This window comes from Loxodonta africana, chromosome 13 (assembly GCF_030014295.1).
Source record: "Loxodonta africana isolate mLoxAfr1 chromosome 13, mLoxAfr1.hap2, whole genome shotgun sequence".
Lineage (NCBI taxonomy): Eukaryota > Metazoa > Chordata > Mammalia > Proboscidea > Elephantidae > Loxodonta > Loxodonta africana.
In genome coordinates, this window is record NC_087354.1 from 46,409,818 (window position 1) to 46,422,553 (window position 12,736).

At 40.0% G+C, this 12,736-nt stretch overlaps 1 protein-coding gene across 6 annotated transcripts in view; it reads right to left on the minus strand.

Annotated features, from left to right (window-relative positions):
* Nucleotides 1-287: 287 nt before the first annotated feature.
* The window catches only part of KIF23 (kinesin family member 23), a 29,846-nt gene continuing 17,397 nt past the window's right edge, over nucleotides 288-12,736 (minus strand). For 2 of the 6 annotated variants that reach the window (XM_010593711.3, XM_010593709.3), the window contains 13 exons: nucleotides 11,765-11,844; nucleotides 11,558-11,677; nucleotides 11,160-11,286; nucleotides 10,692-10,850; nucleotides 9,084-9,241; nucleotides 8,036-8,209; nucleotides 7,557-7,736; nucleotides 6,971-7,282; nucleotides 3,318-3,548; nucleotides 2,304-2,386; nucleotides 2,045-2,126; nucleotides 1,336-1,406; nucleotides 288-396 (listed from right to left, as the gene is read on the minus strand). In XM_010593711.3, the coding sequence (XP_010592013.1) occupies nucleotides 381-396; nucleotides 1,336-1,406; nucleotides 2,045-2,126; nucleotides 2,304-2,386; nucleotides 3,318-3,548; nucleotides 6,971-7,282; nucleotides 7,557-7,736; nucleotides 8,036-8,209; nucleotides 9,084-9,241; nucleotides 10,692-10,850; nucleotides 11,160-11,286; nucleotides 11,558-11,677; nucleotides 11,765-11,844 (1,793 nt within the window). In that variant the 3' untranslated portion in view covers nucleotides 288-380. The remainder of the gene's footprint in view (nucleotides 397-1,335; nucleotides 1,407-2,044; nucleotides 2,127-2,303; nucleotides 2,387-3,317; nucleotides 3,549-6,970; nucleotides 7,283-7,556; nucleotides 7,737-8,035; nucleotides 8,210-9,083; nucleotides 9,242-10,691; nucleotides 10,851-11,159; nucleotides 11,287-11,557; nucleotides 11,678-11,764; nucleotides 11,845-12,736) is intronic. The other 4 variants (XM_010593714.3, XM_010593713.3, XM_010593710.3 and 1 more) reach the window with 3 other exon arrangements.

Consider the following 12,736-nt stretch of genomic DNA (forward strand, 5'->3'; position numbering starts at 1 on the left):
AAAAATAAGGTGTGATCTAGATATATTCTTCTTGAATCGCCCAAGACAAACACTTGCATGAATTAGTTTATATGCATACAAGAAATATACAAAAAAAATAGCATTATAAAAAAGTTCATACAGCAATGAGGAAACGGGGTCTCTGTCTCTCTTAATATTAAATACGGCAAGGCATATAATAGAAAAAGGTCGGTGAGTACTAGATGTCTTTGGAACCTAGGGGAAGCTTTGACGTAGGCCAGTGTGTGCTACATCCCTGGTCTGCGGTGCTCCACAAAGCTGGAGTTCCACAAGACGACTCAGAAGAGTGCTTTTGGCATGGCTTTGAAGAAATCACCAACACAAATAAAATGTTCTTTTGTTTCTGGGACTGTGTCAGCTTATGGCTTCTTGCGCCTGAAACATAAAAAGCAGCATTTGGTGATGAATGTTGCAATTACTGACGTGTTCATAAAACTGTATCTTTAGGAGAGCTTTGAGAATTCCTATTTTATCTTAAGGAAATTCACATCCTTCTGAGAGAGCAGGTAACTTGTAGTATAGGCTTATCTAGCATTAAATTTAATAGAAATCAGGACTTACCGTCTCTGTCTATCCTGTCTTTATGCTTTTCCAAATTCCCTCAGGAATGCGTGTGTTAAAAGTACACACATAGGCTTGTATAGGAGATATTTCAAAAGAAGGGCTTTTACTAAAATATGGAAAAATAGGCCAGACTCCGGAGTGTGTTTAATAAACCCTTTGCTGTCAAGTCGATCCCCCCTCACAGTGACCCTAATGGACAGAGTAGAACTGCCCCATAGAGTTTCCAAAGAGCGCCTGGTGGATTCAAACTGCCAACCTTTTGGTTAGCAGCCGTAGCTCTTAACCCTTCCGCCACCAGGGTTTCTGAGTGTCTTTAATAAGGGGGTAAAAAATGCGACTCCTTTGCCTACCATAAATTTCACCATTCGGCTTTATTTACCGTATTGAACATTTCTTGCTGTAACAAGATCAAGAGACAGGTCAGGAAAGAATGAATGGCACTAAATTCCACAGTAAAGCCTTGAGCCTTCCTTCATTACAGGCGATCTCAGCTCAGCCTCTGCAGGCCTTCTGAGCGGGCCAAATATCAACACTGTCCATCACCTCCTGTTCTTATCACTCTAAATGCTTTTATCCAGCCCTTCCGAGGCTCTCAGCACTGCTGCTGCCTACTGCTGTCTTCCCAGCTATCCCGAGGTGTAAACAGAAATCCCTTCTTTCCTCTTAAAAGCAAGTGGTTGGTAGGGAGAAGACGTGGTGGTGGGAACATAGAAGAGGGCAGACATACACAGCAAGGCTCCAGCTACTCACTTGGGTTGTGCGTGATGCTGATACCCAGGTCCCAGCTGAGATCCCGCTCTCATCTCCACAGCCACGGAACACTGACAGGAAAAACACAGAGAGGAAAAGATGGCTCTTCTCAGCTCTTTTTAAAGAAGAGGCTCAACCAAGATGAAAGCCAACCTTGCTTTCTATACTTCAGCGAAGATGCCTATGTTAAAACACCAGTCAGATACTTGCAATTTGTTTCTGACAAAGGCCACATCCTGGTAACTTCTCTCATTTCAAACGAGAGGAAGGGGAGTTCTTGAGAACGTCACTGGCCAGGGCTGGAACTTGGCCTCCTCGCCCCCACAGCCCCCACCTTCCCATGCTCTTTGCACATGAAGCTGTCATCAGGAACACCACAGTCACCAAGGGAATTCCCAGCAAGCTGCTTCTGAGACGATTCTCATCAATTTGATGTGAATTCTTGTTATTCTAGAGTGATACTCTCTGACTCAGCTCTGTGGCTCTGTCCCTGTGCACAAACACAGGCTTTGAACGGCAGAGCCCCATCATGGCCAGACCTAAACAAATACAAGGCATCTTCAAAAGTCTGGTAACTAACAAGCCTATAAGCTGCACGGCACCAAGAGACTGTACCTCAGCTTCTTCAAAGAGCATAATAAGCTATAGCTGTGGGGGTTAAAACATGACACCCCAATTTCTATGAAGCAGATATTTAATGTACCCCTACCCTTGTTTCTACATCGGTCCATTCGCACTCTGTACCATCTGGCTGGGCAGGTGCTTCTGTGGAAGATCTCCGCTTTCGACTACTGAAAAAGGGGAAACAATTATTTCTGCCTAGGAACAGGAAAAATATTAGAAGGTGGGAAATACTATCTACAGCCCTTTGGATAATGAATGATAAACGTTACAGGGTATTTTATACCTTAAGAGAGAGCAGCTAAGAAAACAACAGCACTGTAAAGACAGCTCTGATGATCACTCACCCACTTTGTGATTCTTGTTTTAAAGTCTCAATATCAGTAAACTGAACAGATTGTCCACCACCCCTTGTTTTATAAACATCACCCTAAAGCCAAGAGAAAAGGTCACTGTTACACTTTGATACATCCAAGTAATAAACACACATAAATATTTCAAATTGATCTCAAGGTCTGCTGTTTTATGGAAACTCCCACCCACAAAACCAGATGGTACTTGGGACTGATGAGGCTGTACTATGAAAATCCTTTAGAAATTTAAGTGTTTACCTCTTATTAAATAAGAGAAGTCAATACAATATAATCAGTAGCATTTATACTTGCAGGACAAACAGTTCCTTTTTGGTCAGTCTATATTTTAAAAACTAAACTGTACTAAGGATCAAGAAATCTGCCAGAAGCTTCTAAAAGTCCTAAGGTATTGTATTCTCTGGGTGGTGCACCCCTATATTCACTGTCAGTACTGTAATGATAAGAACCGTCCTCTAAATTGAATTCGAGATGAAAAGCTCCCCACCTCCAAGTCTTGTGTTTGACTTCCCTGATTATTGACTTGTTGATCAAAAGAGCATTCTTCCAGCGACAGGCTAGTCTCCTGGGACAGCGCTTTGCATGGCTCAGTTCTGAGTCATTGTGACAGGTCACATATTAATGTGGGCATTGAACTGACGGTAGAATTAGGAGCTCTTTGCTTAGGTTTACTTTTCCAGACGGGGTTAAAACTAAATGTGCAGTAATTAGAGAGCCAGTGTATTAAAGATCTAGCTGAAGTTCCTCTCACAAACCTGAGAATGGAAACCCCATACAGAGGAAAACAAGCAGATTTCGTCCCAGTTTAGTAGATCACAACTTAAGCCACTGTTTTGGTTTACTGCTAATAAACAAAAGTTACGTCAAATGCCCATTTATGTTGCAGCTGACACTGCCTAGTGTCAATGGAATAGTAGGGCAAATGCTTTGTATTTTTTTGGTTAGTTGACTTTTTATGTATTTTTTCCTCCTGTGTAAATTTGTTTTTACCTTAATTAGTTTAGTTTCAATCTCCCCATCGGAGGCTAGTTCCTGGTGGGTCAGCATGTACTTGTCACACTTAGCTAGAGCCTTTTCATTGGCAACAGATACTGTGATGGCATGAGGGACATGTGGCTGCATGACTGTTTCAGTTTGCACGTTAGAGGCAGGCTTATGATCTACCCATCTGTCCCCTGCAGAGCGTGATCGTCTGTGTCGGAGACGAACTGGTGGTGCGTTCTGATCAGATTGAAAGAGGAATCAAGAAACAAGCATAACCCAGAATTAGTTCAAGTGAATTGTTAGAAGTGCAGCAGGTTTGGCTGTATTAATTGATGACAACATCAAAACACATGTGCAAACATTTTCAAAAGCTAAATACGCTACTCAGGTAATTTAAATGTTCTCTTTGCGTTTGAGCACAAAAGCAACAAGTATCTTTTAATACCAGCTTGTATTTTATATATATATATATATACACGTATACATATATGTGTATATATATACACACATGTACGTGTGTGTGTGTGTGTATATATATATATATTTTTTCCTACCAAGGAGCTTCCCTTTCAAGACACAGAATGGAAGGAAAAATTCTAGTAATGCTGCTGAATCTTTCCTGCTCAGGTGGTATTCAGGACAAATAATTCATTTTGCATCCTAAATCAAAAACCAACATTTGTGTCTGGTATTATGAGGCAATCTACTAAGTCCACAACTCTTTTAAAAGCTTCAATAAGATCCATAAAAGCCCTAAACTTATCACAGACCTCTAAACAAAAGACGATGACAATCCTTACACAAAGACAGGGACAAAAAATAATAAAAGCTGACTAGGCTAAATTTTTTTTTAGCTAAATAGTACAAAATACTAAAGAGCATAAGGTATACTAAGAACTCAATATATGAGACAATTACAAGAATATAAAGTGCTTCTGAGTACTTCAGTTAATTCTTAACATTTCAAAATAGAACATGAAAAGTTCAAGGTATAGTAATGGCTAAAACATAACTGAATTTTTCCCCTAAACATTTCATAAAGATTCCAAGGTCCCAGTGAAGAACGTAGTGTATCAGTCTCTCCCATGCAATAAAAAGCTAGCTGCTTCCAGTCAAATGTCATATAAATCTGGGAAACCCAAATGTAGCACATTCAAAAAAACCAAAGCAAACCCACTGCTGTCGAGTCAATTCCGACTCCTAGCGACCCTGTAGTTCAGAGTAGAACTGCCCCACAGAGTTCCCAAGGAGCGCCCGGTGGGTTCAAACTGCCGACCTTTTGGTTAGCAGCCGTAGCACTTAACCACTACGTCACTAGGGTTTCCTAGCACATTCAGCCTAAGAAAATATCTTTACATAGTTAATAATTTGAAGCAATTAGTTATCCTTGGAATATTGTGAACATCATCTGTTTATAAAACTGAAAATAAGTGAAAAGGTCTGTCACAGCTGAAATCCTTCAAAGTTGGGCAAGTATCAAGATTCATTTTCAAAATCCATACCTGGAGAACTGCAGCATTCCCCTCTATAATGACAAGATACAGATGAAGCACTAGTGACAGCTCAAATCGTTACACTGTAAAACACGGTCGGTCTAGTTTGCCACTAAAGATGGCTGAGCCTCATAGCAAGAAACTTTCCATTCTTAAAATGGTTCCATAAAAGCTGAAGAAAAAGTCTGGCTCTTGTGATCTAACATTTAGCAAAGGCAATTGTTTTCTTGAATACATTTAGGAATATATTCTGAAACCAGCTTCAAAGCACCATGCAGGGACTTTTCGGGAAGATGTCTTTACAGTCTACTAGTATTTATGAAATAAATGATGTTTCAAATTTCTTCTTCACTGAAGTATATAAATTCAGTCCACCCAGTGTAATTTTTGACAAAAAAAAACTGAGATGCTTATATGTTAGTCTTATAGTAACTTTTCTGCTGCACTTCTAAAGAGATTTTGATTTTGGGCACGAAGTTAAAAGATCTCCAGTAAATCCTCTTAGGTATTTCCTAGCCAAATTAACTGTTACATTACATTAGTGTTGACCAGACACAAGCAGTCTGTAAACTTCATGAAATAAGGGGATTTACTGGAGTTGATCAGAAAGACCATTCACCATCATTTGTTCCCTAAAAAATGTTTGAGGCAAAATCAACACAGTGAAGTACTTAAGAGATTTTAGAATAATCTGTTGCCATGTTGCATATTTTAGCTTTCATCACCATCCCTTAATCAGGAGTGTGGGCCACATTTACAGGCCTGAATTATACAAGAAAATCTACAGCAAATATTTACTATAAGATTAATTTGTCTAGAGAAAAAAATTCTAGATGAGCTATGTTTTTACTAAATGTAAATTCACAGTATCAACTTGGTCCGTTTATTCAGATTCAAGGGAAAACTTTAATCCTTAACAACAAAAATGTAAGTGAATTTGTTTAAACACCCTTGAATGAGGCAGAGCCCTTATAAATTTGGATAAAGCAACTAAAACTGAGATTAGAAGCAATTTCTGGACATCCAAACCTTCAGTAGTTACAAAACAATAGGCCTGGCCTCTTAAAACAGTCAGTGTCATGAAAATTAAAAAAAAAAAAAGGTAAGGGGACTATTTTATACCAAGGAGATTAGAGACATAATGACCAAATGTAGTGCATACACCTTGACAGGATCACAGATTGAAAAAGGGAATTTGGGGGACAATGGGGAAAATGTAAATATGAACTGTATATAGAAGATACTTATGAACTGTCTTAAATGCTGTAAGGATAGTGGTTATGAAGGAAAATACCCTTACCCTTAAGACATGGGTGGTAAACAGTTTAGGGATTAAGTGTCATAAAGTCTATGATTTACTTTCAAAAGGTCCAAGGAAAAAATGTATATACAGCGATAAAGTGACAGTTGGTAAATCTGCATAAGGGTCACATGTTACTGTAGTAGTTTTTCAACTGTGGGTTTGAAATTTGTCAAGATAAAAGACTGGGGACAAAATGATCACTGTGCAATAAAAGTGTACAAAGGAAAAAAAAAAGACTGGGGACAACAGTTTAAAAAACAAAAGTTCAAGAACAGGAAAATAATTTGGAGAAGACAAAACCCGTTGACATTTTGTCAATTCTGACTCATAGCAACCCTACAGGACGGGGTAGAACTGCCCATAGGGTTTCCAAGGCTATAATCCTTGCGGAAGCACACTGCCACATCTTTCCCTGAGGAGCAGCCAGTGGCTTCCAACTGCTGACTTTTCGGTTAGTAGTTGAGCGCTTTGACCACTGATACCAGGGCTCCAATTTGGAGAAAGGGAACCAAAAGAAAAAATACTCAATGTGTACTCTGATTTTGATTCACTGATTTTGTGCACTACTCAGTAGCTTCTGCAGCGGAAAACCATATTGCCTTGGGACGTGCCAGATGGAGCTAAATTCACTGAATGCAAAAGGCATTATTTCTGTTCCCAAACACGTTTGTGCCTTCTCAGATGAAGAGCCAGGCCTCAATTTCAGGGTGACTTGATTCTCTGAAATTAAGATAAAGACTAGACCTTGTTTGTATTGGAGGCCCCCCCCCCATCTTTCCGTTGAGCTTTCTGAACCAAGTTATAAAAAAACATAGTAGATAAAATCTGTTGCTTCAATGCTTTAAAACAACACTGGCACTAACCCTGCAGCAAGGATCCTCTTCTATTTCTATCTCCTTTCTGAATGTAGGAACCACCTCCCTGCCTTCAGTCCAGTACATCCCTCGCCTTCTGTCTGACACGATACAAGTTTTACTTTGTCCTGGCTCCTGCTGCCTACGCCTCGCAATAGATGTGACATTGAGAGGCGAGTTGTACGGAGGAATTTTCTGCTCCCATTCCGAAATACAGGAAGCTACAGAAATGCTGCTGCAAGAGTTAGAGCGCCTATGTAGTTGTGGCTGGCTCATGAGTTGCTGGCCGTTGGAAATCTGAGCAATATAGTTACTAGAAAGCTAAAAAAAGTGAAGAGAAATTAATGAACAAGGCTGAAAAACTGAGAAACAATTCATTACTTTTCTATAATTTTAGCAAGTGAAGACAACATTATAATTATACTAAATTATTCAATTTGTGCGCTAAATTTGTATTGCGCTAAGTTTAGAAATATTTAAAAATAAAAAGCTAATAAATAGTATAAAAATAAAAATTTATATCTGCACCGAAAGTCACTTAAGCAAAGCAGATTTTCTCTAGGACTAAGTTACCGCAAAGCAGCAAGTAACTTACGGGCACTGGCGATGGAGACACCGGTCTTTGTGTAACTTTTTCTCGGTCCCGCTCCCGAGAGGGTCTCTCTGGCTTTTCCGTTTTGGGTTCGGTAACAATAGCCTTCAGTTGTTTCAATTTCTCATCTTTGACCCAGAGTTTATTCTGCATCTCCAGCTGCTTGGCTGCTACTCGCCGCTCCTACAAGTGATCAGCACCAATTCATGCCCCAATTCAGTCACAGCAGACAAGGCCCGGGCTGCCCAGTCGCTGTATTCCTCAAACTGCCAGCTCTCCAGTCCTCCTTCCCGAGAGCTAGCTGTGCTTCAGCATGCTGCCTAACCTCTCCTGGATTTTGAGGATCGTGAGATGAACTCGGTAGTGGCTATTACTGCTGGCACCATCAACACCCTACCCCAAGTATAAGGATTCAAGAATTTAAACTACAATTTCGAATAAATCGTCCAACTCAGAGATAGACATACAAGAATGACACTTACGCATTCTTTCTCCCACTTCATTGTTGTTTCTGTCACCATGCCTTGCAACCTGGCCTCTAATCTGCGCTTGTCAGAAAACTGTCGCTGAAGTTTCTGATTCTGGGTTTCAAGTTCCTGCTGCAGATTGCGCTTATCTTCTTCATAAATAGTGGTCGTTTTCTCTAAAATCTCAATCTGCAAAGGTAGAGCGTTATGTTCCACAGGTGGTAGGTACACATTCTCTATAGCTATAACACAGTGTCTGTCTTAGTTTGCTTATACAAGCATAGGTCTCGGAAGAAAAAGCACGTTTTCTCCTCTAGCATTTCATCTGTATTTCCACCTCCACTCCTAGAAATAAGAACCTATTAGACAAGTTGCTCACTGGAAGACAGACTTGACTTTCCTCTAAAATTAAGGCCTAACATTTTAATTTTCTAGGTTATTTTCAGAATAGAGAAAACTGCATTGAGATTAGCTGTGAATGTGTACCCCAACCCCTGAATGACCCCCTGTAAACGAGAGAATGAGCCTGTGTTACACACGCTGCAACAGTCCCCGACGAAACAGTAGTTCCTTCTGCCGCACAGGAAGGGGTTAATCCTGAGTTTATGCTCTTTTACAATCTGATGTGGAAGCCCAAATACGGATCCAGTTAACATTCACTGAGTATCTGTCAGACCCAACACACTGTGCTGACACTGTTATTTCATTTAATCATTTATTTCATGTGATTATTTTAGAAAATATACCGAGGAAATATTTCTAATAAATCAACAAGCAAGCCATAATTAAAGGTGAAGTCTAGAAAGTCCTGTAGAAAGCTCGCTTGTTTGGGCTGGGGAGCATTCTCTTCAGTTGCTAACGTCTAACTCACAAAGCAGGCCTGTGTATTATCCCTGTTCTCCCTTTCCTGCTTTTCACGCACATCTCCTCTTCTTTGGGATGGGATAAAGATGAGCAAATAACCAAGTGATGACTACAGTAAGCAGCAGTCAGAGACCACAGAGCAGCACAGGAGACCAGTGTTAAACGGCCAGCACATAGTTACAATAACGCCAAAACAAACCTTATATTCTAAAGTTTTGTTTTTCTTTTCCAGCCGTTCTAATTCCAATTTCTGTCCTGAGATCACCTTTTCTTTTTCATTTAGTTTTCCTTGAATGTAGTTTTCTTTATTTAAGACAGCATTGTCAAATTCTTGTAACAAAGCTTTAAAAGTAACAGCTGAAACAGAGGCACATGGGCAAAGTTTTACTCCAAATCCAAAATTACCAACAAAATAAACTTTTATTAGCAGATACTTTATAACCTATCATGGTGACCCCATGTGTGTCAGAGAGCTGCATTCCATAGGGTTTTCAATGGCTGTAATCTTAGGAAGCAGATCGCCAGGCCTTTTTTCAGAGGCACTTCTGGGCAAATGCAAACTTCCAGTGTTTCAGTTAGCAGCTGAGTGTTAACTATTTGCACCACCCCGGGAAGAGAGTTACAAACATGGAAAATAAGTTAGAATGAATTCTGAGGGGTTGGACTGCAGTTAGAGGTAGCTGTGTGAAGTCACAGGTAGATAAATCTGCTGCTGGGTGGCTTCATTAGCAGCCAAGTGCAAACCATTTGTGCTACCCAGGGACTTTATGGTGTCACTGTGAGTTGGAATTAACTCGAAGGCAACGGGTTTGGTTTTGGTTTTTGGCGTGTATGTATATACATGTGTATGTGTATGTGTGTGTGTGTGTATAAAAAATATGGCCATTCAGCAAATCTCTATTTGAAAATCTGGCTATAATCAGAAAACAAATTTGAAAGGAAATCAGGGATTTGATTCTCAAGTCTACAAAAGAGACATTCAGTTTCGCTTATTTTGGGGGATGGAGGGGAGCTAAGTCCTTCATTTTGCACTGTGGCCACCCCCTCCCATCCTGTATGACCCCTTTACTCCAGGCAGGACACCTGCTTCAGGACAACAGATGTCAGCTTAGAAACAGCACTAGATTTGGGATCAGACCAGAGCTCACCTCTAAGTTAGACCAGAGTTGAAATCCCTGGTATACCACTTACTAGTGATGTGACTCGGGGCAAATTATTTAATTTTTCTGAGTGTATTTCCTCATTTCAAAATGGGGGCTTAAGTACCACCCACCTCACAACTTTAAGATCAGAGTGCATTAGTGATGACAGGAATAGTAGGCACATTGACTGAGCACTTACTGTGTACCAGTTCTCAATGTTCTGCGTGATTTTCACACTTTATCTCATTTAGCCTCACAACCACCCCTGAGGTAGGAACACTTAATATTATCATTTTGCAGATAGGAAAAATAAGGAATATAGAGATTAAGTCATTTGCCCAAGGACACAGTTATTAAGAGGTAATAGGTCAAGTGCCTTGCAAATATACAACTACTAGGAATTAAAAACAAAGTAGCTATTATTGGCAGTGTCCATGGGAGGGCACACACACACACCCTTTTTCTTTTGTGTTACCTTCCAGGAATACAAAAGGAGCTGTGGAAGATACCCCTCCTCAGTCTCCTGAAACATTGCCTTGAGCACTATAGAGTACAGAGACAGAATAACCCCTTCTTAAATACGCACCCCACCACAGAACTGAGATTCACTGCAAAGCCCTTCAGTTTCTGAAGTGGAAATGATGACCAACAATTTTTGCTCTTACATTGTTTGTTAAACTCGTCAATCATTACTTGTCGTAGGTGATGTCGTTTCTCTAAGGCTTCAATCAGCCTGGGAAGTGTCTGCTCGTCGTTGATATCCAAAATTTCACAGGATGGTAAAGGCGGAAAACTCTGCAACACCACTTCTATAGCCAGTGGTTCTGTATAGAATTATAAGAAGTTATAACAGTTACAAAAGCTACACAGTAGAGAAAGAGCTTATTTAAACAGGTTTAACACTGTTTTCCAAGCCCCAGCCCACGTAACCATGTAATTTCTTCTCACAATCACACCTCCAACAAAATGAGAGGCATCGTAAAGTATGTAACAAGAAAAATCTCATTTATACTTGGGTTCAAATTTTTTGCACTTGGTTCTTAAAAGGATGGAAGCAGACGGTTCTCTTATGTGGAAAAGACTTAAAAAAACGAGCCAGTCAATGGTCAAGTGATAATACCACTAAGTCATACCATCTCCAACTGGACCGCCCCGAGCCTGGTTTCTGAGTCGCCTCCCAGGGGTTAAGCCACAGATTGCCTTGTCTACTGGTCTTGCTACTTCAACTTCTTGGGTCACTTCTGCAAATCTCATTACTTGCTAAGATACAAAACAAATGGAATTTTTTTTAATGAAGTCTTGCTACTTCAACTTCTTGGGTCACTTCTGCAAATCTCATTACTTGCTAAGATACAAAACAAATGGAATTTTTAAAACATAAGCATATCCAAGTCCTTCTTCAGAAATGATCAGAAAAAGGAACATAGCTTGGGTGTAAGTTCACAGTTCAGAATGTCATTCTTTGTATCCAAATAACTGTTTTCCCTACAGAAACTATGATACTTTAGAGGACAAATAAATTTAAAATTACCAAGCTTTCTTCATAATCTTCAGCCTTTGGATTCACACACACAATCATGCGCACTTTCCCTTCCCCGTCAAAGTAGTTCTTGAACAGATGGGTTAACTTGGAATCTCGATATGGAACCATCTATAAATACATTCAAATCCAAACACATAAGGCAAAAAACGCACACAGATGAAACTATAGAAATGATTAAAGAAGACTGTTGTCTACCTTGTTAGTTCCATACATTTGGTTCTCTCTGAGGACTTCCATACATGTTCTCAGCGTCATCAGTGACTGATTAATGTTACCTGACAGAAACACATAGAAGACATTTGAAAACAACAATCTAGTAGTTAAGGTATGTTCTGTTTGCCTATAAAAGCTATACTTCATAAAACCATTAGGTGGAAATTACAATAACAGATTGTGGTAGCTCTATTTAAAGAGCTGTCCATGTGCGGCCCAGCTCTTTCAACAGCCGTATTTCAGGAGAAGTTTTTTTTTTTTTTTTGAGATTCTATTAAATGGATTCTTATCTGAATGAAATGTTAGACTTAATGATCAGTGAGATTTCTTCCAAATTCTAAGAAAGAGGATATTAGATGCAGATGTTTAATATCCTCATATTAAAATATTGTCTGAAATATGACCATTTCAGGCTAGCGTTGACTCCAAGAGAGATTGCCCTTCCGCCCCAGAGGGGTTACTGCTGTTTCTAACCATCAGGTATCTTAGGAACCAGCTAACTCCGTCCCATGGACATCTGAACAAGGATTTCTTAGGAACCCACCCAATGCCGTCGAGTCGAATCCGACTCATAGCGACCCTATAGGACAGAGTAGAACTGCCCCCACAGAGTTTCCAAGGACTGCCTGGTGGATTTGAACTGCCGACCCTTTGGTTAGCAGCCATAGCACTTAACCATTTCGCCACCAGGGGAGGCATGATTAATTCTAACCACTCTTGTTTGGATTTCTGAGCAAAGGCAAGTCTGACTAATCAGCCAATCCTCCAGTAATTACAAGGTCTCACCAGCGTAGACCCCCAAAATACTTAAGAATTTGTTTATTTTGGAACATTGATTAAGTCAGCTAACTCTACCATTGCTTTTATCCTTGGCCACCTCCCAAAATATAAAACTTATCTATACACCCCATAATATTTCCATGGCTCATGATTTCTGTTCCTTGGCCCAAACTC